The sequence below is a fragment of the Dipodomys spectabilis genome, unplaced genomic scaffold, assembly GCF_019054845.1.
Source record: "Dipodomys spectabilis isolate Male_0828 unplaced genomic scaffold, ASM1905484v1 ptg000085l, whole genome shotgun sequence".
Lineage (NCBI taxonomy): Eukaryota > Metazoa > Chordata > Mammalia > Rodentia > Heteromyidae > Dipodomys > Dipodomys spectabilis.
The window spans coordinates 445,471-467,366 of record NW_024870762.1 but is presented as its reverse complement, the minus strand read 5'-3'; the positions used below and the strand labels follow the sequence as shown (position 1 = coordinate 467,366).

Below are 21,896 nucleotides of genomic sequence, written 5' to 3'. Positions count from 1 at the left end.
CTGGTTGGGCGGGGTGCTGGGTGTGCGTGTACGGCATCGGGTACCCCTGAGCCGCGGAGAACGGCAGAGTCTGCAGCTCCCAGCACAGGATTGGTGCCTGCATGCAGGAGAGGAGTGGGGGCTGCTAGCCCTCTGTCCACTCTGGGCAAACTCACCTGACCAGAGGGTGGCTTCTCTCCAAGTAGGCTCCAGTCCTGGGGTGCTGCCTTTGTCTCTGAGTGTGTGTATCACAATTGGGTTAAGCTGTGAGTGACAGAAACACCCAAAGAATAGTCTTCAGTAAGGCATTTATTTGTCTCTTACATAAAGGAAGTCACATGGGATCCAGGATGGCTCTGGGGTCATTGGAAGTGTGGGCTCTACCTGTTACTGTAGCACAAATCTCAGGCCTGGTGTCTACCTCATGGCACAATATGGCTGCTGGAGCTCCAGTCATCATGCTGGCATTGCAGTTAGAGGAAGGACATAGGGGAAGAAGGAAGGGCATGCTCCATCCCCCAAAGTCTCAATCTCATGAGTCACGTGGGATATGCATGCCTCTGCATGCATGGGGTGGGAGTTAAATCATTAAGTTGCACGTCTGCAAAGGGTGAGGCAGAAAATAAGCGTCTGGATGGGTCCCTTGCCCTCAGCTGTCTGTGCCACAGCGTGCAACCTGAGCGGAAGGTTCCAGACGCTGTGTGACTCCCCCAGACCCCTCCGGGTAGCAGCCTAGCTGTGCACAGTGGGGCCGCGGCGCCCTCTCTGGGCCCTGCCTCCAGCTTGGGGAGCTGGGGGCCCCGTTGGGGCTGTGGTGGAAACAGGAGCATTCCTTGCCCGGGGTCTCCAGCAGGGACAGGATCAGCTTGATGATGAGAGCCAGCCACGCCATGCCGAATAGGATCCACAGCGACACGACGTTCTTGTACCACAACGGGTATCGACGGGAGGGGTCCATCCCTGGGGCAAGGCCGGGGGGTCAGGACCCTGTCCCCAGACACAAGCCGGACCCCGGAGGATTCCTAGCCCAGTGGACCCCCGGGGGTCCAGGAGGCCTGCCAGGATTGAGGCGGTGGGCTGTGTCTGAGGAGTGTGTCTGCCCTACTCACGTGGTTTTCAAGTGTGGGTCCCAGACCAGGGCTTTCTCCACTGCCTGGTCAGGGCCTCTGTTCTTGCTGGTTTTTTTTTTTTTTTTGGTAGGTTGTGGGGCTTGAGCTCAGGGTCTGGGTGCTGTCCCTCAGCTCTTCAGCTCAAGTGGTTCATTGGAGATAAGAGTCTCACAGACTTTCCTGCCTGGGCTGGCTTTGAACAGCGATCCTCAGATCTCAGCCTCCTGAGTAGCTAGGATTATAGGCGTGAGGCTCTCTCTCTCTCTCTCTCTCTCTCTCTCTCTTTCTCTCTCTCTCACACACACACACACACTCTCGCTCTCGCTCTCACTCTCTCTGTGTTTTGTTGGTCGTCGGGCTTGAACTCTGGGCCTGGGTGCCGTCCTTGCACTCTTCAGCTCAAGGCGAGCGCTCTACTGCTTGAGCCACAGTGCCACTTCCAGTTTTCTAGTAGTTTATTGGAGATAAGAGTCTCATGGACTTTCCTGCCTGGGCTGGCTTTTGAACTGTGATCCTCAGATCTCAGTCTCCTGAGTATGTGTGTCTTTTTTAATATGTGCTGGTACTGGGCTCCTGGTGCTTGAACTCAGGGCCTGAGCTCTATCCCTGAACCTCTCTGTGCTCAAGGCTAGCATTCTACCACTTGAGCTTCAGCTCCACTTCTGGCTTTTTTGATGCTTAATTAGAGATAAGAGTCTCTTGGATTTTCCTGCCTGGGCTGGTTTCAAACTATGATCCTCAGATCTCAGCCTCCTGAGTAGCTGGTTTACAGGCGTGAGCCACCAGTGTCTGACGGAGCCTCTATACTTTAACAGCCACCAAGAGCGCTACACTGGCTCAGCCGCCCACTGGTCTGTGTCTGGGCTTCTAAGTCTGAAAAGGGCAGATTGCCAGGGAAGCAGAGCCGTCTGAGTTGTGTCCACCTTGGTTGGCTCAGACCCTGCCCTGTTTCCTGTCCCTCCCCCCCCCCCCACCCCCCCCCACCCCCCCACCCCCCCCCACCCCCGTCCTGCTATGTTGTGGCCCAGGCGCAGAGCGGTGCCGGCAGTGATTGCGTTAGGATGATTGAGTTATAGGCTGGGTGAGTTACAGGCTGGGTTCCGCTCGGGTCCCAAATAAGATCAAATGAGATCGCCGAGCAGGGGCAAAGCCTTTTCTCCCCAGTTATTTCATTGTGCGGCCCAAATCGTAAGGGCTGGGGAGCTGGCAGCTGGCAGCTGGCAGAGCGCTCGGCTGAGCTGCAAATGTAATTGTGTGTGTGCTCAGGTGAGGGACGTGGGGGTGGGGGAGAGGGAGGGGGATGCAGGGCACTCTGGCCCCTGCCGTGGTGACTCAGGAAGAGTTGGCATCCAGGTGGTGGGCCTCCACATTCCCATCAGAGAAAGGGGTTGGCTTGTCCCTTGGGGAAGCTGAGGTTTTGGGGAAGAAGGTGTGGAAGATTCCAGAACAGATGTGGGTGAGGATTTCTGCCCCGGGAATTGATTGTAGCCTTGCCTGCTGCTCTAAAGCCTTCACCGACTCTGCTCCACCCTGGGCCTCAGTTTCCCCTCCCTTCTGCAGATGAAGCGGCCACCTGAGGGTAGGAAGGGACTCAAGGGGCAGCCTGGCCTCTTGGAAGAGATGATGAGCTCCAGCTCCAAACGAACTCTTCATGCGCATCTCACGGTGCAACCTCAGCCGGTGGTGTGGCTTCTCCCACGTCCACTGCCTACTTGGTGAAACGGGAGTCATGACCGTCCCTTTGGTTGCCGGCCGAGTTGCTGGCTGGTCACCTTGCTAAAACCTCATCTCACCAATCCAGGATAGGGCTGGGAAGGTGGCTCAGTGGTAGAGCGCTTGGCTTGCATGCATGAGGCCCTGGGTTCGATTCCTCAGCACCACATAAGCAAAAAGAAAAAAGCCGGAAGTGGCGCTGTGGCTCAAGCGGTAGAGCGCTAGCCTTGAGCTGAAGAGCTGAGGGACAGTGCCCAGGCCCAGAGTTCAGGCCCCATGACTGGACCCCCCCCCAAAAAAAAGAACAATCCAGGCTACTCTGGGCGCTGGTGGCTCATGCCTGTAATCTTAGCTACTCAGGAGACTGAGATCTGAGGATCAAGGTTTAAAGCCAGCCCCAGCAGGAAAGTCCGTGAGACTCTTAACTCCAATAAACCATTAGAAAACCGGAAGTGGCGCTGTGGCTCAAGCGGTAGAACACTCACCTTGAGCTGAAGAGCGCAGGGACAGCGCCCAGGCCCAGAGTTCAGGCCCCATGACCAACAACAACAAAAAATGTTTCAAACAATCCAGGCTGAGAGCCAGGCACTGGTGGCTCATGCCTGTAATCCTCGCTACTCAGGAGGCTGAGATCTGAGGATCGAGGTTCAAAGCCAGCCTGGGCAGGAAAGTCCATGAGACTCTTATCTCCAATAAACCACCAGAAAACAGGAAGTGGTGCTGTGGGTCAACGTGGTAGGGCGCTCGCCTTGAGCTGAAGAGCTCAGGGACAGCGCCCAAGCCCAGAGTTCAAGCCCTACTACCTACCAATGAAACAATCCAGGCTGGGCCTCTGGCTGAGGGAAGGTGTGGCAGACTCTCTCTTCACCGCCTGCAGGCCAGCCTCTGTGTGTGTGTGTGTGTGTGTGTGTGTGTGTGTGTGTGTGTGTGTGTGTGTGTGTGTGTGTGTGTGTGTGTGTGTGTGTGTGTGTGTGTGTGTGTGTGTGTGCGTGCGTGCGCGCGCGTATGTGACCTCTGGGGGAGGGGAGGAGTGACCTCTGCTCCCATGAGAACCTTGAGGCCCCGCCCCTGCCAGCTGGCCTCATCCCTGTCAGCTGGCCCCGCCCCTGCCAGCTGGCTCCGCCCCTGCCAGCTAGCCCCACCCCTGCCAGCTGGCCCCGCCCCTGTCAGCTGGCTCCGCCCCTAATAACTGGCCCCGCCCCTGCGAGCTGGCCCCGACCCTGCCAGCTGGCCCCATCCCTGTCAGCTGGCCCCGCCCTAGACAGCTGGCCCCGCCCCTGCCAGCTGGCTCCGCCCCACTAGCTGGTCCCGCCCCCTGCCAGGCGCTCACCAATCACGTAGTCGCCGAAGCCCACCGTGCTGAGCGTGACGAAGGGGCTCCGCCCCTGCCATCTGGCTCCGCCCCTGCCAGCTGGCCCCGCCCCTGCCAGCTGGCCCCGCCCCTGCCAGCTGGCCCCGCCCCTGCCATCTGGCTCCGCCCCTTCCAGCTAGCTCCACCCCTGCCAGCTGGCCCCGCCCCTGACAGCTGGCCCCGCCCCCTGCCAGGCGCTCACCAATCACGTAGTCGCCGAAGCCCACGGTGCTGAGCGTGACGAAGGCGAAGTAGAAGCTCTCCAGGTAGCTCCAGCCCTCCATGCGCGAGAACAGCAGCGGGGGCAGCAGCAGGAACAGCAGCAGGCCGGACAGCAGCGCGCCCGCGCCCGCCAGCCACCGGGCCTCGGCGGGGTCCTGGGGTGACACGGTCAGGAGTGGGGCGCCCCGGGCCCCCCGCGTCCTGCCCGGGGTCCCCGCGCCGCGCCCGGCCCTCACCTGCCCGCGGCCCCCCAGGCGGCGGGCGCAGCGGTGGACGCCCCGCTGCATGAGGCGCCCCAGCCGGTTGAGCACCACCAGGTTGAGCGGGATCCCCACCAGCGCGAAGAAGACGCAGAAGAGGCGGGCGGCCATGGTCTGGGGGCTCAGGTTGCCGTAGCCTGAGGCAAGAGGGGGTGCTCAGGGCAGAGGGCAGAGGGCAGAGGGCAGACCCTGCCTCCCCTCTCCTCTCACATCCGCAGGGTGAGGCCTCTCCTACGTGCCCGCCTCGCCCGCCTGCTGCTGTGTGTGTGTGTGTGTGTGTGCGCGCGCGCCCCCGGCCCGGGCCTTGAACTCAGGGCCCTGTCCCTGAGCTTTCTGGCGCTCTAACACTTGAGCCACAGTGCCACTTCCGGCTTTTTGGTGGCTCACTGGAGATCAGAGTCTCCCCGACTTTCCTGCCCTGGGCTGGCTTTGAACCGAGATGCTCAGATCTCAGCCTCGCGAGTGGCCGGGATGACAGGCGAGAGCGCAGGCGCCGGCCCTGTGGTGTGGGTCGGGTACCCGAGCCCCTGCTGGGGCATGCGGGAGGAGGAGACGCACACGGGTGCCCAGGAACTCGAACAGTGCTCCCGCACTCATGGCCCGGCAGCCAGACCCCAGCTTCCTACCCTCACCTGAACTGCCTCGAAGCTGTGGGTGCCAGCACCCCACCTCAGGGATCCCCGGAGAGGTGAAGAGCATGGGTTTGCCCCCCAGCTCCCCTTTGATCCCACCTTCCTCATGGGTAACGTGGGGGTGTTGATACCCCCAGAGTGAGACAGGTGATAGTACATTAAAGTACACATAGGAGCTCTCTGTTTCTACTCTCTCTCTGTTCATTTCTAGCTCTCTGCTCTCCCACTGCTCTATTCTAGCTACCTATCTCCCTCACTGCTCTATTCTAGCTCTCTGCTACCTATCTCCCTCACTGTTCTTTTCTAGCTCCCTCTGTTTTCTCTCTGCTCTAGCTCTTTCCTCTCTCTCTTTCCCAGGCCTTTCCCAGCCACGTGGAGTGCCAACCTTGCTGGTCCAGCAGGTCTACTGAATAAACCTACCCCTTACCTGAAAAAAAAAAAAAAGTACACATAGGAGCCAGATGGACAGATGGATGAGGGATGGTCACTGACCAGGCCTCTCCCTGAGCAACACCCCTTCCCCCCCCCCAATCCGGCTCACTTCAACCCCTACTGGTTGCTCACACCTGTGATCCCAGCTATTCCAGAGGCTGAGATCGGAGGACTGTGGTTGGAGGCCAGCCTGGGCAGACAAACCTGTGAGACTCTTATCTCCAATTAGCCAGCAAAAAGCCAGAAGGTAAGGTGTGGCTCAAATTGTAGAGCACCAGCCTTGAGAGGAAAAGCCAAGCCAGAGTGAGGTCCTGAGTTCAAGGTCCACTACACACACACACAGAAGGCATTCTCCTTGCTGGTGGCCTTCAGTACCCACCCTCCCCTGCCTGCCTCCACTCTGACCTCCGCCCTCAGCTGTGGGTCCCAGAGGCTCTTTCCATCTGGAGGCTGCGGCTTTCACAGGCTGCTCAATGGGGTGTCTTTCTCTTGGCCATCCTGCATGCTCTTCCCCTGGCTCAGCAACATCCGGGCCTCCATGAAGCCTTCCCCTGCCCGTGGAATGCTGGGGCCACAGCCCCGCCTCCCCTCCCCCCTCCCTCCCCTCCCTTCTCCTCCCCTCCCCTCCCCTCCCCTCCACATCCTCCGCCACCTCTTCGCTTGTCTGGACCCTTTCAGGATGTGCTCTGTGACTAAGCTCGCCTGCCCTCTTCTGCATGCAGCCCTCCCCAGCTGCTCTCAGGGCCTTTGCACTTGCTAGAAAAGCTTCCTTGCTCAGGTATGTGCACAGCTTGCCCTTTCTGTTGCTGTTCTGTCAGAGTCCTCAGAGGCCACTCGTCCACAGCGCCCCTCACCGCTAGAGGACCCCACAACTGACCTGATGTTCTTCAAGTGCATTTTGCCATCTTATACATCTGGCTGGCTTCTTTCTTTCCTTCCTTCCTTCCTTTCATTTTTGGTCAGTCATAGGGCTTGAACTCTGAGCCTAGGCACTGTCCCTCAGCTCTTCAGCTCAAGGCTAACTCTTACTATTGAGCCACAGCGCCACTTGCGGTTTTCTGGTGGTTTATTGGAGATAAGAGTCTCATAGACTTTCCTGCTCGGGCTGGCTTTGAACCTCGATCCTCAGATCTCAGCCCCCTGAGTAGCTAGGATTACAGGCGTGAGACACCGTCACCCAGCCGCTTTTTTCTTTCTATGGTACTGAGGTTTGAAACTGGGGCTTCATACTTGCTAGGCAGGTCCTCTACCACTTGAGTTACACCTCCAGCCTTTTTTCCCTAACATTATTTAAAATTATTTTTATTATTTTGTCAGTTATGGGCTTGAACTCTGGGCCTGGGCGCTGTCCCTCAGCTCTTCAGCTCAATGTAAGCGGTCTACCACTTGAGCCACAGCGCCACTTCTGGTCTTCTGGTGGGTAATTGGAGATAAGTCTCATGGACTTTCCTGCCCAGGCTGGCTTTGAACTGCAATCCTCAGATCTCAGTTGCGTGAGCCACCGGCACCTGGCTCCTATCATTATTTTTGAGATAGGATCATGTGTTTGTTTGTTTTTGTTTTTTGCCCAGGCTGGCTGCCCTAGACACCAATCCATTTATTTACACTTTCTGGCATAGCACGTCCTCCCAAACCTGGTTTCTGTCTTGAGAAAAGGCATGTAAACTTTTTGTCTTCGATGGCCCAGAACCACTATCCTTCAAATCTCCAACTCCCAAGCGGCTGGGATTACAGGCCTGAGCCACTGTGCCTGGCTGTGCACCTGTCTATTGGGTGTCCACTCACACTGGAATATCAGCTCTCCGAGAATGGGGACTTGCTCCTCTAGCTTACCTCAAGCACACAGTCAGGCCCACACCGGGCAGAGCTGGGCTCAGGCCGGCCCCAGTGGCTGTGTGCCCGCCAGAGTCCCCCCTCCCTCCTCCACTCCCCCCTCCCACCTCCTCCCCCCCTTCCCTGCTTACCACCCCATCCATGCACCCTTAACACAAGCTACTGGACAGAGTAGTGCAGCCTCCCATTGGGTTCAACTTCCAGCCCTAGTAATGCTGCTCACTGGCTTTGTGATCCTGGGGCGTGTGTGTAGGGAAGCGGCACCATTCCCCCGTGCCTCAGTTTCTCTGTCGTATCTCCATCAGCCCAGGCTGGGTGATGGTAAGGAGAGAGGGAGGGAGGGAGTGACCATGCCAGGCCTGGGAAGGTGAGGTAACCCCACCCCGCTAGTCCTCTCTGCTCCCCCCTCCCGAGCTTGGGGTGCAAGGAGCTGAGGTCCCACTCCAAGTATGCTCTCACCAACCCACTTCCCAGAAGTAGCGGCGGGTCCCAGGCCAGCGAGGGAGGTGGCAGCGGGGCCGAGGCCCGCTGGCTGGCCAGGAACGGGAGCTGACACAGGGGCTGCGGTGGGGGGAGACTGCCACCTGGTGGTGGGTCCGGGCCACGCAGGGATTCCGGGCTGGGCTGAGCTCCCCGGCCCTGGGAGTCTCAGCTCCCAACTCTGCTTTTCCCAAACAGCCCCCAGGAGGCCCAGGCCGCCTTCAGCCTCACCTGTGCAGGTGTGGAGGGCAGGAAAGGCCCAGGAAGGAGCAGGGGGCACCTGTGCAGAGGGCTGGGGGGCAGGGAGGGGAACCTGGCCTGGCCACCTCCCTGGGCCGAGCTCTGGGGGTTCAAGGCTCCTCCTTTGCATTTTAGTTCCTTCTTTCTCCCTCTCCCTTCCTCCTACCCCCCTTCCCCTCTCTGTTGGTCGTGGGGCTTGAACTCTGGGCCTGGGCACTGTCCCTGAGCTCTTCAGCTCAAGCAGAGCCACTTCCAGTTTTCTGGTGGTTCATTGGAGGTAAGAGTCTCACGGACCTTCCTGCCTCGGCTGGCTTTGAACCGTGATCCTCCGATCTCAGCCTCCTGAGTAGCTAGGATGACAGGTGTGAGCCACCAGCACCTAGCTCACTCCTTCTCTCTTTGCCAGCCTTCCTCCAGCCCTGCCTCCATCTCCGGGACTCCTTGCTGCCTGGACTCAGCCCAGGAGCCCCGGACACCGTGATGGTACCCAGAAGCATCTGTCCTGACCCCTTCAGCCGCACAGCCCCCTGGGGATCGGGGTGAAATGTAGAGTCAGGGATACCCTGAGGCTGGAGCAGAGCCATGCTGCACCCCAGGAAGAGGCCGGCCTCCCCAACCTCGCCCACCCTCCCCAGCCCCACGGTGTCCTTACCGATGGTGGTGATGGTGGATACAGAGAAGAAGAAGGACCCCATGAACTCCCAGCGCCCCATGCTGGTGGTGTTGCCCAGGAGGTGGGCCCCCGCTTTGTATGCTCGGATGATGTCCTGGAAGAGAGGCTGTGATGACCGCCAGACTCCGGGCCCACCCCCCTACACTGCATCAGAGTACAATCATCCCACCTGGCCTTCAGGGGACGGAGGTGGAGGGAATTAACTCTGATATGGCCGCACAGGCAGTCACCGCTATTTTGGCAACTGTTTTGGCAATTAAGGTGGCGGCACAGCTGTGCCATCCTAGGCTGTGAAATCAGCTTCTCTGTGCCTTGGTTTCCCCAGGAGGTATTGGGGTGGGCATACCAATTGGGCATTAGCATTACGTACTGGGAATATTACACTATAGGAACACAGAGAAGAAACGTGTTCATTCTAATGAGGGCAAGACTGGAAAGCTTCGTAGAGGAGGTGATTTTTGTGTAGCGTGTGTGTGTGTGTGTGTGTGTGTGTGTGTGTGTGTGTGTTGGTACCGGGGCTTGAACTCAGGGCCTCTCATTCTTGGTAGGCTGATGTTCTACCCCTTGAGCCACAGCTCCAACATCTAGCTTTTTGCTGGTTCATTGGAGATAAGTGTCTCTTGGATTTATCTGCCCAGGGTGGTTTTGAACCGTGGTCCTCAGATCTCAACTTCAGAAGTGGTTAGGATTCTGCAGGAGCCACTGGTGCCTAGATGAGGTGCTGCTTTTTTTTGGGGGGGGGTGTCGAGTCGTGGGGCCTGAACTCTGGGCCTGGGCGCTGTCCTGAGCTCTTCAGCTCAAGGCTAGAGCTCTACCACTTGAGCCATAACACCACTTCTGGTTTTCTGGTGGCTAACTGGAAATAAGAGTCTCAGGACTTTCTTGTCTGGCTTTGAATCACGATACTCAGATCTCAGCCTCCTGAGTAGCTAGGATTACAGGCGTGAGTTGCCACTGGCACCTAGCTGGAGGTGCTGTTTTAATGGGGCTTTCCTAACAGAATCTGAGTCAGACAGGACTGGGGCTGGTGGGACATTTAGGCGGATGGACAGAAAGGCAGAGGTTGGGAGGTGAGTGGGTGTCTGAGACCTAGTATGGGGAGCTTGAGAGGAAGCTGGGCCAGGCTGTGTCATCATACCAGAGATGGGGTGGCAGCCCTGGCTTGGGGCACAGTGGTGGCAGGATGCAAGAGGGGGTGGCTGGGAGGGCAGGGCTGGCACAGGGGTGCGCATGGGAGGGGTCTGGCCTGTGCCGGGGGCGTGGCCTGCTCCGTGATGGGGAATACAGCCTATGATGGAGGGCATGTCATTCAATGTAGGGGGTGTGGTCTGTGATGGAAGGGGTATGGTCTGTGGCAGAGGGGCGTGGCCTGAGATGGAATGCAGCCTATGATGGCCGGTGTGGCATGCAATGGAGGGGGCGGGGTCTGTGACAGAGGGGTGTGGCCTGCATCCCAACATGGCCTTGAGTTCAGGAGGACCCAGAGGACAGATCCCTATCTTGTGTGGGCAGCAAGGACCCAGGAACCGTGAGGTTTATGAAAGTGGGGGTGGTGGTGGTGAGAGATTTAGAAGAGGGGGAGGAGCCTAGCCAGGAGCAGGGAGACTTGCTCTTGACTATGAACCTGAATGAGGTCCAGACAGAGAGAGAGAGAGTCTGGGCAGCACATCCTTCCTCCTGAGGATGGCTGTGGCCGAGGAGGGGGGAGGTGAGCTGGGGTGGGGTGTGCAGGGGCTGGGGCAGAAGGCACAGGGTGGAAGGCCTGGCTTGGAGCTCTGGGAAACCTTTCCATCCACTTAGAGCCGGGGCTCTTGCCACTCCCACACAATTTCCTGTTACCTTCTGTCCCCCGCCCTGGCGGGAGACTTTGGGGTCCCAGAGGCTGTCCTCCTCCAAGAGGCCAACACGGGGAAGGGCAGGTGAGGTTTCTGGAGAGGGGAACTGTGGTCTTTTGGGGGGACCACACCAGACTCAGGAAGTGAGTTAACACAGTTAACACAGCCACCCGGCCCGTGAGGTGGAGGAGACCTCCTCCCTCCTTCTCCAGGACCTGCCTCCCACCTTCCCCCCTCTGCCCCAACCACCCCTGCTTCCTTCCGTTCCTGACCCCCCTCCGGTCCTTCCCAAGACCGGCATCAGGGGCTGCTCAGCCCTCCATGTCCAGACTCACAGTGAAGCAGGCTGAACCCCGTGTCTGCCCCCCTTTCTTCCCCTCCCTCCCCTTGGCCTCTGCCAGCCTCCTGCAGGTCAGTATGGCTCTCCAGGGCCTGGGGCATCCTTAGGCCTGGCCACGCCCCCTGAGGTCCCCCCCCTCCCAAGCTCCTAGTTGCTGGAGACACTCTCTTTGGAAAAGGCTCTTGTGCTCCTTCCCCATCACCCACAGGCCAGGTCTGACGCAGACACAGCACACAGCGCCACGTGTGTACCGGGGCCATCTGCGAACCCTGCTGACCAGGCCGGCCCGAGGGCTGGTGACCAGGGACGCAGCCACCCGCCTCCCCCACACCCTGTTGCCCTGGTGATATCTGCACCATGCATGTGTCTGGATAAGTTACTATCCCGCCCTGAGAGCCCCTGCCCCGCTGTCCCCTGACCCGGATCAGCAGGTCCAGCGCCGGGCTGTCCAGACACGTGTAGTTCTGTAGGAGATGCCACTTGTCCTGCTGGAAGCTGTGGCTGGAGTCCTGGATGGCGCGGCCCTCCAGTGCCCAGAACACGCAGGTGCCCAGCACCAGGTAAGCCAGGTAGGCGAGCAGCAGCAGCCCCGTGCCTCGCAGCCGGCAGCCCCGGGCCCGGCAGTGGGGCCCCACGCGCCCTCCCAGCCGGCACATGCTGAAGAGTCCAGGGGCCAGGCCAGGCAGAAAGGAAGGCCCAGCAGCCGGCCCACCCCTTCTTTAAGCCCCACGCCTGCCGGTCAAGGGTGTGCTGTGGGGTGCGCCCGTCCAGCCCATGCGGCCCGGATCCAATCCTGGGGACAAGGAGAGGCCTTGAGCCAGGGCAGCGGCCCCGCCTCGCTGGGAAGCGTCCACCCCCACGCCCAGGACAGGGAGAGGGAGGGGACAGCCCGGGTGGCCACGGGCAGGAGAGGGGGAGGGCCCAGGGTGCAGTCCCAGCATTTCCCACAGCCGGGGGGGGGGGGGGAGGGGGGGCCTGGAAACCGCACGGAGGAAGAGAAAGCAGGGGCCAAGTTTATTGTCTTGAGGCTCAGCCTAAGTCCTCGGACCTGCTGCCTCTCCCCCCGGGGTCAGCAGCTCCCCACCGTGAGCTCGACGGGAGAGAGGACCTGGAGGTGGTGCCTGTCCCTTCCTGTCCCTGTGTTCCTCCTCCACCCGGTCAGAAGAGGGGCACAGGCCGTGTGAAGAGTACGTGGAGCTCTCTGTACCCCGGTCTTCTCTTGGGCAGCAGCAAGGCCCACGACCCTCCCTGCTGTGGGCCTTTCTTAGCTCCTGGCCCCGAGCTCCTCCACCCCAGGTTGGTGCCATCCAGAGTTCGCAGCGTGGCACGGGGTGATGGGAGAGTTAAGGGCCTGCGCTTCTGGTCCTGGGTAAGGACAGGTGCTGTGATGGACCCACAAGTTCTGCTGGCTTTTGACTTTGCAGCGTGGAGAGTGAGTTCCCGCAGCTCATTTCCAGCAAGGCGTTTGGGATCTGCTGGCCCTCTGGCTTCGTAGGGAGGAGCCCACAGTGACGGGATGAGGTCCAGAGTCTTAAAAGTAGCAGGACACCCCAAGGGCCCTAAGCCTTGTTCAAGGTCAGCTCTTGGGCCTCTGGGCCAGGGGAGCTGGCAGCTTTCCTTGCCCCTTAGCTGTGAGCTTCATGGGGGCACGGAGCTTCTTGTCTATACAAAAGTTGTTCTGAAATGACTGCCCAGTGCCCTCTCTGCCCCTGGCTGTGCCCTGTGCTCATCATGGTTGGGGGTTGATTTTCCATGACTGATTCTCCGCTAGGCCAACAGCACAGCACGAATGTGGACTGTTCCATCTCTAGGGCCTGGCATGGTGCCTGGCATGGTGGGGGCACATCGCAAATCTATCAGATGAGCTGAGAAGCAAGTCACCTTGCTTGCTGTGTGTCCCAGGTCTCCTGGGGGTGCGGTGCGAGGAGATCTCTGATCATATGGTCCATGCTGGGTTTGGCTTTTCCTGTCCCTTTTCGGGGGGTAGGGACTCTGCCATGTCGCATGGCTCCATCCACAGGCATCTTTGGTCCTGCCTCTTCCTTTCCCCTCCCCACTTTGACCTAATCCTCTTCAGGTGTGGGGAGGAGGAGGCGGGTGAGGGACTCTGAAGCGTGTCTGGACAGGGGAGAGGGGCTGGGGGACGGCTGGACCACTCAGGGGCCTCAGTCTGAGATGGGGATCTTCTGAGGTCTGGGGGGGCTCTCAGGGTCAGGCGCTGCTCCGTCCTTGAAGCCAAGGCCCCTGGAGAAGGTCCACAGCTGGGAACACCTGTGCAGAAGCAGTGGGCCGAGCGAGAGCACCAGCGCCAGCCACGCCAGTCCCAGGAGGATCCAGACAGCCGCCAGGCTCCGGTAGACCGAGAGGTAATGCTTGCTGGGGTCTGTGCCTGCCGGGGAAGGGGACAGCAGGCGGCTGAGGGCCTGGCCACCTCCCCATCCTGCAGGGACCTCTGCCCACCACGGTGTTCCCTCCCTGGTCCTCATTACGAGGATCAGCGATGACTTCCGGGGAGTGGACTCCAGGCGGGGACTTCGAAGGTTATGGCTGACAACCCCTGATATCTCCCCTCCCCCAAGTCCCAGTGGGTCTCCCTGCACCCCCAGATACCCCCTATCTCATCCTCACCCACAACGTAGTCCCCGAAGCCTATGGTGCTCAGCGTGATGAAGGCGAAGTAGAGGCCCTCTCGGAAGCTCCAGCCCTCCACGTGGCTGAAGAGCGCAGGTGGGAGGATGAGGATGGCCAGTGTCCCCAAGGTCAAGAACACAGCCAGTCCCAGCACCTGCAGGAGCTGGGGGGGACGGGTGGGGGGGAGGGTATGGGGATGGCCCTGAGTCTACCTGGAAGGCCCCAGGATGATAGGGATGGGCTGGGGAGGCGGGCTAGGGAAACTTGAGGGGGAGGGGGCTGGACCAGTCCTAGGACCCCGCCCACCTTGCAGGCCTTGTCTGTGCCTGTGGGTCCTGTCAGCCCAAAGAGAAGAGTGCCTTAGAAGGTCAATTCCCTTGAGGAGGCTCCCTGGGGACTTGGCACTGTCCCAGATCTCAGCATCCCCCCCCCACCCCCCTTATCAGTCTCAGGGCTTGAACTCTGGGCCTGGGCGCTGTCCCTGAGCTCTTCAGCTCAAGGTGAGTACGCTACCACTTGAGCCATATAGCACCACTTCCGGTTTTCTGGTGGTTTACTGGATCTCTGAGTCTCATGGACTTTCCTGCCCAGGCTGGCTTTGAACCGCAATCCTCAGATCTCAGCCTCCTGAGTAGCTAGGATTATAGGTGTGAGCCACTAGCACCCAGTTGCTATGGTGCCTTTTTTTTTTTTTTTTTTTTGCCTGTCAGTTGAACTCAGGGCCTGGGTGCTATTCCTGAGCTCTTTTGCTTAAGGCTAGTGTTCTACCACATTGAGCCATAGCTCTACTTCCTGGTAGTTACGTGGAGATAGAGTCTCACATACTTTCCTGCCCCAGCTGGCTTTGGCCTGGGATCTTCAGATCTCAGCCTCATGAGTCACTAGGATTACAGGTGTGAGCCACTGGCACCTGGCTGGAGTCTGTTTTTTCCTTATGAAAGGGCTCTGTTGTTCTGTATTGACCACAGAGATACACTGTCCGGATTCCTCATGAGAGAACCACTGGCCAGCGGTCAGCTCTCTCATGGCCTACTTCAGTCAGCTGCAGAGCCACCCAGTCCACGGGCCCAGCCTTCCCTGGGCATGCCCAGTGCCGGGCTTTTCCGGTCCTTTGTGTCTTGACTCCAGTGCGTGTATGTGCTCTGAGCATTCCGAGGCCCTTCCGTGTCCAGCCTGTGTCATGAACCCAACTCCTCCCTCCCGCTGGGTCCCCGTGGCGGCCTCTTCTCTCCCATGGGTGCCTATCCTCACCTCCGCACACCCAGTCCGTCTGGGCATCTACAGTCCCTCTGTCATGGTGGGCCTGCAGGGGGGCGAGGCCCCTACCTGGGAGCGTCTGGGTTGGTCCTCCCACCGCTCCAGGGTGGCCAGGTGGGCACGCAGCCCCGTGCCCAGGTGGTTGAGGAAGATCACGTTGAGAGGGATGCCCACCAGGGCATAGAAGACGCAGAAGATCTGCCCTGCTTCCGTGCTGGGTGCCAGGTTCCCGTACCCTGTGGGCGGTGGAGTGTGCGCATGTCAGGGAGGGGAGGAACTCCCTCTCCTTGTGTCCCTCCCTGCCCCTCCCACCTCTGCAGCACCTGGGCCCCTTGCAATGCTGGGGGGGGGAGGGGAGTCACCAACAACTGTGGTTGGTGGTCACCATGCACACATGACCCCTGTCTCAAGTCTTTCCAGAAGCTCCCCCCAAAGTGGGTTTGGCCTGCAGGCTCAGCCCTTCCCAGGGCTTTTTTTTTTTTTTTGTTGGTTGTGGGGCTTGAACTCTGGCCCTGGGCTCTGTCCCTCAGCTCTTCAGCTCAAGGCGAGCGCTCTACCACTTGAGCCACAGCGCCACTTCCAGTTTTCTGGTGGTTTATTAGAGAGAAGAGTCTCATGGACTTTTCCTGCCCAGGCTGGCTTTGAACCTTGATCTTCAGATCTCAGCCTCCTGGGTAGCTAGGGTTACAGGCGTGAGCCATGGGTGCCTGGCCCCAGGGCTGCTTTGAGGTGACCTCTGCCCAGTGCCCTAGATGCCCCAAGCCAGGTAAGCCCACCCACCCCAGCAACCTGCCCAATCCACCTGGATTGCCTTCTTTTGTCTCCCATCTCTCTGGCTCACTTTCCTGCCCACGTCCCCCACACCAGCTTCTAAATCAGCCCCATGCTTTGTTTTGGTGCTGGTCTTCCCCAGCCCAGGCCAAGACAGGGTCCCGAGCCCATCCTATGCCCCATGCCCTTTACCTATGGTGGTGACCACTGTGCCCGCAAAGAAGAAGCTGCTGCCGAAGTCCCAGTTGCTGGGGTTGGTGGAGTTACCTTTGGGGTTCACGCCTTTCACCCAGGCTTCCATAATGACCTGCGCGTGCGTGGAGGGAGAGTGGGGATGAGGGACGCGCGGTTACCGAAAGCCAGTGATTGGCAAGCTGTCAATCAAGTGTGCTCATGTCAGCTGACTCACACTGGGTCAGATGGCAGCGTCCTATCTCACAGAGAACACAATGCTCAGAGTTCACGAGACAGTTCCAGAGTTGGGCTCCAAGCCAGAGGCCATGTCCATGCCTGTGCCTTGGCCAGCTGTGAGCAGGGGCTGGTGGAGGGCCATGGATGGGGAGGTGGGCAAAATGTAAGGAGGCATGGAGACCCTGCGTTAAAGGACAGGGGGGAAGCTGGGCAGTGGCTCACGCCTGTGATCCTAGCTACTCAGGAGGCTGACATCTGAGGATCACGGTTCAAAACCAGCCCAGGCAAGAAAGTCAGCAAGACTCATATCTCCAATGAACCACCAGAAAACCAGAAGTGGAGCTGTGGCTCCAAGTGGTAGAGCTCTAGCCTTGAGCAAAAGAGCTCTGGGACAGTGCCCAGGCCCTGAGTTCAAGCCCCACAGCTGACCAAAAAAAAAAAAAGGGACCCTGGGAGGTTTCAGGTTGGATGCTCCCGGAAGCGTTTCTGGGGGGGAATACGGGATCTGGGGACCACGGGAAGCCCTCCCACAAGCTGGTGGTGGGGACAGGAACTGCTCTCCAAGAGGCCAGGGGAGCCAGTGGTCCTGCTCTCTGCTGCCCCCTAGTGAGTCCCAGCCCTGCAGAGGCCAGCGCGAAGGCCCTGTATGTGGGTCCGTGCTCATGTGTCGATTGCGGGCCTGTGGTCGCACGTGTGTGCATGCCTTACGTGTATGTGCGTGTTGAGCGTGTGTTTCTAGAACTGGATCTTTTGCAGATCTCAAGCCTAGGTTCCCTCTGTCCCTGGCCCAGCCCCTTGAGAGAATGCCTTGGGGCGTGCTCTTAGATTTGTTCCAGGACAGAAGTCTCGTCACCTGGCAGTGCCCCAAAGCTGGGGTCAGCTGCAGGGCAGCGTGGCAGCTCCCGCCTCTCTTTTCTGTGGGAACCCACTGGCTTTGGCCACAGCGGGGTGACCCTGGACCTTCTCAGTCCCAGGCTGCCTGCTTCTCCTCATGTTGGCAGGAGCTGACCTCTTTTGAGGTGCTTGACAGCCCTTCCCCCCTTTTCCCACACACCCAGAGAGGCTGGGCGAAACACTGGGAGGGAGGGAGGGGGCCCGCACTTGCTCTAGTCCTACTCTATCCCCACTGCCACCTGCAGGCCCCTAAGGAGGGGCGGGGAGCTCCTAAGCGTGGTGAGTTTGGGGTGGATGGTCATCTCTGAGAGCCCCTAGGTAGTGGAAAGAGAGGTCACTGTCTGGGCCCTGGGTCCTGGGGCAAGCCTGCTTCCCACGGAGTCGGCTGCTCGGCCTGCATTTGTTTTTGTTTTTGTTGGTCATAGGGCTTGAACTCTGGGCTTGGGCGCTGTCTGTGTGCTCTTCAGCTCACGCCAAGCGCTCTACCACTTGAGCCACAGCGCCACTTCTGGTTTTCTGGTGGTTCATTGGAGGTAAGAGTCTGACGGACTTTCCTGCCTGGGCTGGCTTTGAAAACTGATCCTCAGATCTCAGCCTCCTGAGTAGCTAGGCGTGAGCCACCGTACCCGGCTCGCCCTGGGAGTTCAACCGCAAGGTGCCTTCTCCCAGAATCCTCCTGGGCACTCATCTGCCTCCCAGCTCTGAGTCCTTGGTGAGCAAAGGCCTGTGGCCTTGGGGGGATGGGGTGGGACAGACAGACAGAAAAGTCTTGTTTTCCCTGGAGCAGTCCAACAGGCTTATCAGTGGACCTTCTGTGGGCTGCAGCTCAGACTGTGGCCGCCCTCCCAGAGCTAGCCAGAGCCCGATCCCATGCTCCCCACCTCTACCCAGGGCCCAGGTTTCAGGGCCTCCCTGTGTCCATGTTACCCCAGGAGTGTTGGGAGGCTTTGAGCTTTCCTCAGCCCTGCTCTGGGGACTATGGTCCCACTGTTGTTTGCTGGGACAGATCTCAGTTCCTTGCCCACACAGCCCAGATCTGCTCCTGCACCTCCACTCAGGAGCCTTGGCACCCTCTGTTGAACCCCACGCCGTGTGCTTAACACAGCAGAACTGGGTGTAGCCCCCTTTTCTTTTTGGGAGGACAGGGCTTGAACTCAGCACCTGGGCACTGAGTTCAAAAAATTTTGTTTAAAAAATTAAACAAAAGGGGCTGGGAAGGTGGCTCAGTGGTAGAGCGCTTGCCTTGCATGCCTGAGGTCCTGGGTTTTATTCCTCAGCACCACATAAGCAAAAAGAAAAAAGCCGGAAGTGGCTCTGTGGCTCAAGTGGTAGGGTGCTAGCCTTGAGCAAAAGAAGCTCAGGGACAGCTTCCAGGCCCTGAGTTCAAGCCCCAGGACCAAAAAAAAGGAAAAAGAAGAAGAATACATTTCTTTCTTTCTTTCTTTTTTTTGGGTCCAGTCAGGGGGCCTGAACTCTGGGCCTGGGCGCTGTCCCTCAGCTCTTCAGCTCAAGGCTAGCACTCTACCACTTGAGCCACAGCGCCACTTCCGTTTTTTTTTTTTTCTGCTTATGTGGTGCTGAGGAATCGAACCCAGGGCCTCAGGCATGCAAGGCAAGCGCTCTACCACGGAGCCACCTTCCCAGGCCCAAGAATACATTTCTTTTAGGATAATGTGGCCCCTTCCCTCACTCTCTCCCAGTTTTCCCTCCCGCCCTACCCACAAGTCATAGAGTTCATTTTCTACATAGTGTCCAGTGAGTACCACTGCTGCATTTGCTCACCCTTTGTCCCTCCATTTCTGTGACCCCCTTACCCTCCCAAAGACAGATAAATGCACAGACAAGACAAAGGGAAAAGAAAACAAAAATAGCAACAAAGAAAAAAAACACCCTCTTGTTTCCATTTCCTGGGATTCACGTTGATCAACGTTACTTTATATGAGCTGAGGCGCAGAGGCCTCCCGGAGCGTTTTTGCTCAAGGCTAGCGCTCTACCCCAGGAGAGGCGACCCTGGCACTGCAGCTGACCTTTATCTGCTGGTGACGGGCAGCCCCGGGGCGGGGCGGGGGGAACAGACTGGTGGGAGGAGGCAATCAGGACAGTGTTGATGGCTGTGGCACACAGCTCATGTCTCTACAGCTCAGAGAGGGCTTTTAATCAGCGGTCAGAGTGTCCACAGCACAAACACGCTTCTCGTGGCCTTACCCACAGGGATGCTTGGGCCCAGAGAGGGTGAATGATGGCTCAGCGATCGGTTGCTGGGCCTGGGACTAGGACCCAGGTCGGGATGTCACTAAGCCCCTTCTCCCACCCCACTCTGCCTCCAAATGGATCCTGAGCACCTGGGTCCAGGAGGTCCTCATCTGCCACGGGAGCTCCGCTCTGCCCACCTTTGCACACCTCCGGTCCCCCATCCTGCCCCGTCCTGTCCGGCCCATGTGCCACTCACCCTCACAAACCGCTCCAGGGCCCTCTGGTCCAGGCAGGTGTAGTTGTCCAGAAACCGCAGCTTCTCCAGCTGAAACTCGTCCCTGGACTGAGCCTCTGCTTGCTTCTCCAGGAACTGGAACACCGTGGCCCCCAGCAGCAGGTAGCAGAGGTAGGCCGCCAGCAGCGGCAGAAGCCGGCCCTGCCAGCAGCTGTGCAACCCGGCCTGGGGCATGGCGTGGCCGGCCACTCGGCCCACGGCGTGGGTCTGGCTGTGGGAGAGGCACAGGAGAGCACCGCAGCTAGCACAGAGCCCCGGGGGCCTGGCCCAGGCTCCTACCTCCAACCCCCCTCCGCCCTCTTCCCCGAGGCACAGGTGTCTGTGGCCCACGAGTCTGTTTGAACAGTGCAGCTGGGCCTGGCCGCGCTGTGTGGAGTGCAAACAGGCCAGCCACCCCCACCCCGCCCTTTTTCCATGCGTTCAGCAATCGCTGCTACCGGCCCTCCGGCAGGCGAATGTGTCTGGACCAAATCTGGTGTGTGCATCCGTTTGTCCATCCCTTGGTGCATCCGTGCAGGATGTCGCCATCAGCAGCTCCAGGGCACAGAGGCGGCAGGAACGCCAGAAGGTGTGCGTTGATCTTCTTTACAGTGGGATGGGCCAACCTACTGGGGGCACCAGAGGCTGAGAAAAGGAGGTGACAAATCAGGACAGACAAATGACAGACTCTTGGGAGCTTTATGGGGTTCAAGGTAGCTCCTAACTGGGGCTCATTGGTCTTATCACTTCTGCCTATTTCAGCCTCTCCAGTGCTGACTGACAGGCTGGTGCTTCCATACTTGGCTTGACTTGTTTTGTGTGGTTTGAGCCCCTTCTCACCCCATGCCCCGCCCCAGCAGGCGATGGGGTACTGTATGGTAACCGCTGTAGGTGCTGAGTAATATTTCATTGCACGGGTCTATCATATTTGGTTCATGTGCATGCTCACTGGTGGAGGAGAGTGTGCAGTGTATTTCTACTTTCTGCTATGATGAATACTGCCACTACAGACTTTGGCACACGAGTGTGTATGTGGACATGTGTTTTTGTTCTCTTCAGGCAGGCACCTAGGTGCTAGAGTGATCATATTGCTTTTTTTTTTCTTTTTTGGTGCTGGTCCTGGGGCATGAACTCAGGGCCTGGGGCTTTTGTGCTCTCGACTACTTGAATCACAGCTCCACTTCCAGACTTTTGGAAGTCCATTAGAGATGGGTCTTTCCTGCCTGGGCTGGCTCTGAACTGAGATCCTCAGATCTCAGCTTCCCGAGTAGCTAGGATGACAGGCGTGAATCACTGGTGTCAGTCTAGTTGAACTTCTTGAGGAACTGCCAGGCTGTTTTCCAAAGGGCTGCGTTCGTTGACCCTCCCACCAGCACAGTGTGAAGGTTCTGACTTCTCTGTTCATGTTTTCAGTTTTCCTGCAATGAGCAGATACTGACAAATACCTTTTCCCTGGCTATCAGAGCCCCTGCATTACACGCGTCTACCTGAGCAATGGATATGGTTGATCTAGGGCATCGTGACTTTCCTGTGTCTGTTGGATCAGGCTGAGCTTCCCAGGAGTGTTCCCTCCTCTCCCCCCAAGCAGATTCCCACACCATGGTAGAGGAGGTGGGGGCTGGCCAGGATGTGGGCATGCAGGGCTGGGTGGGGGTCAGGGGTCAAGTTGGCAGTGGTGGGGTTGGGGATGGGGGAGAACAAGGCAGCAGCATCCCGGCCTCAGCCTGGAAACTGGGGCTCTCCGGAAGATAATGTGGACCCCACTCAGTTCCAGGCGGAGCAGGGGATCTGGGTTCTGTGTCCTGGAGCTGTCAGTCACTTGGAGGCACGGGGAGCCTCATGGAGAAGATTCCAGCCGCAGGAGCAAAGCCCTGCAGCCTGAGGGGATGGTGTGCCCTACCGGAGTCCATGCTCATGTGTGTGTGTGTGTGTGTGTGTGTGTGTGTGTGTGTGTGTGTGTGTGTGACACGCAGTTCCTATCCTAGTGGGCGGGGTCTGCCGAGAGGCTTTGGGGAGCAGTTGTCTCCTGAGGATGGGCTGAGCTGCAGCTGGTCCCCCGCTTCCTCCACAGGTGACTGTGGCTACCTGGTATTGCTGAGCTGCTCAGCCAATCCCTGCACACACCTCCTTCTAGATCTTTCCTTTCTTAGAAGCCCAGACCATCCACTGGCACCCCAGTTAGGTCTTCCGTCACTTCCCAATGGATTCATGACTTGTTTAAGGCCATCAGGTTCCAGGTTTCTGGAACCATCCAGTTCCCACATTCGTGTGGTCTGGTCCTACTTCTCTTCCTCCTCCTCCTGCTCCTCCTCTTCCTCCTTCTCCTCCTCTTTCTTTTCCTCCTCCCCTCCTCCACTTCTTCTTCC

General features: G+C 58.7%; 2 protein-coding genes across 2 annotated transcripts; both read right to left on the bottom strand.

Annotated features, from left to right (window-relative positions):
• Nucleotides 1–275: 275 nt before the first annotated feature.
• On the bottom strand, nucleotides 276–11,775 carry Kcnk17 (potassium two pore domain channel subfamily K member 17). The gene is made up of 5 exons (XM_042684234.1): nucleotides 11,519–11,775; nucleotides 8,904–9,018; nucleotides 4,611–4,771; nucleotides 4,355–4,529; nucleotides 276–939 (listed from the first exon to the last, which is right to left on the bottom strand). The coding sequence occupies exons 1-5, from the start codon at nucleotides 11,753–11,755 to the stop codon at nucleotides 629–631; spliced, it is 999 nt and encodes a 332-aa protein (XP_042540168.1). The 5' UTR covers nucleotides 11,756–11,775; the 3' UTR covers nucleotides 276–628.
• Nucleotides 11,776–13,264: 1,489 nt separating this feature from the next.
• Nucleotides 13,265–19,725, bottom strand: Kcnk16 (potassium two pore domain channel subfamily K member 16). The gene is made up of 5 exons (XM_042683874.1): nucleotides 19,513–19,725; nucleotides 15,951–16,065; nucleotides 15,057–15,223; nucleotides 13,728–13,893; nucleotides 13,265–13,488 (listed from the first exon to the last, which is right to left on the bottom strand). The coding sequence occupies exons 1-5, from the start codon at nucleotides 19,723–19,725 to the stop codon at nucleotides 13,265–13,267; spliced, it is 885 nt and encodes a 294-aa protein (XP_042539808.1).
• Nucleotides 19,726–21,896: the final 2,171 nt, after the last annotated feature.

What these genes read in the sequence shown, in the direction of transcription:
- Kcnk17 (XM_042684234.1), bottom strand. Translation starts at nt 11,755, where the DNA reads ATGTGCCGGCTGGGAGGGCGCGTGGGGCCCCACTGCCGGGCCCGGGGC. An exon ending in ATCCACCATCACCACCATCG is followed by an intron (nt 4,772 to 8,903) that starts GTAAGGACACCG and finishes CTCTTGCCTCAG; the next exon opens with GCTACGGCAACCTGAGCCCC. An exon ending in CTTCGGCGACTACGTGATTG is followed by an intron (nt 940 to 4,354) that starts GTGAGCGCCTGG and finishes GCCTTGCCCCAG; the next exon opens with GGATGGACCCCTCCCGTCGA.
- Kcnk16 (XM_042683874.1), bottom strand. Translation starts at nt 19,725, where the DNA reads ATGCCCCAGGCCGGGTTGCACAGCTGCTGGCAGGGCCGGCTTCTGCCG. An exon ending in CACAGTGGTCACCACCATAG is followed by an intron (nt 15,224 to 15,950) that starts GTAAAGGGCATG and finishes CACCGCCCACAG; the next exon opens with GGTACGGGAACCTGGCACCC. An exon ending in ACCAACCCAGACGCTCCCAG is followed by an intron (nt 13,894 to 15,056) that starts GTAGGGGCCTCG and finishes CGTCCCCCCCAG; the next exon opens with CTCCTGCAGGTGCTGGGACT.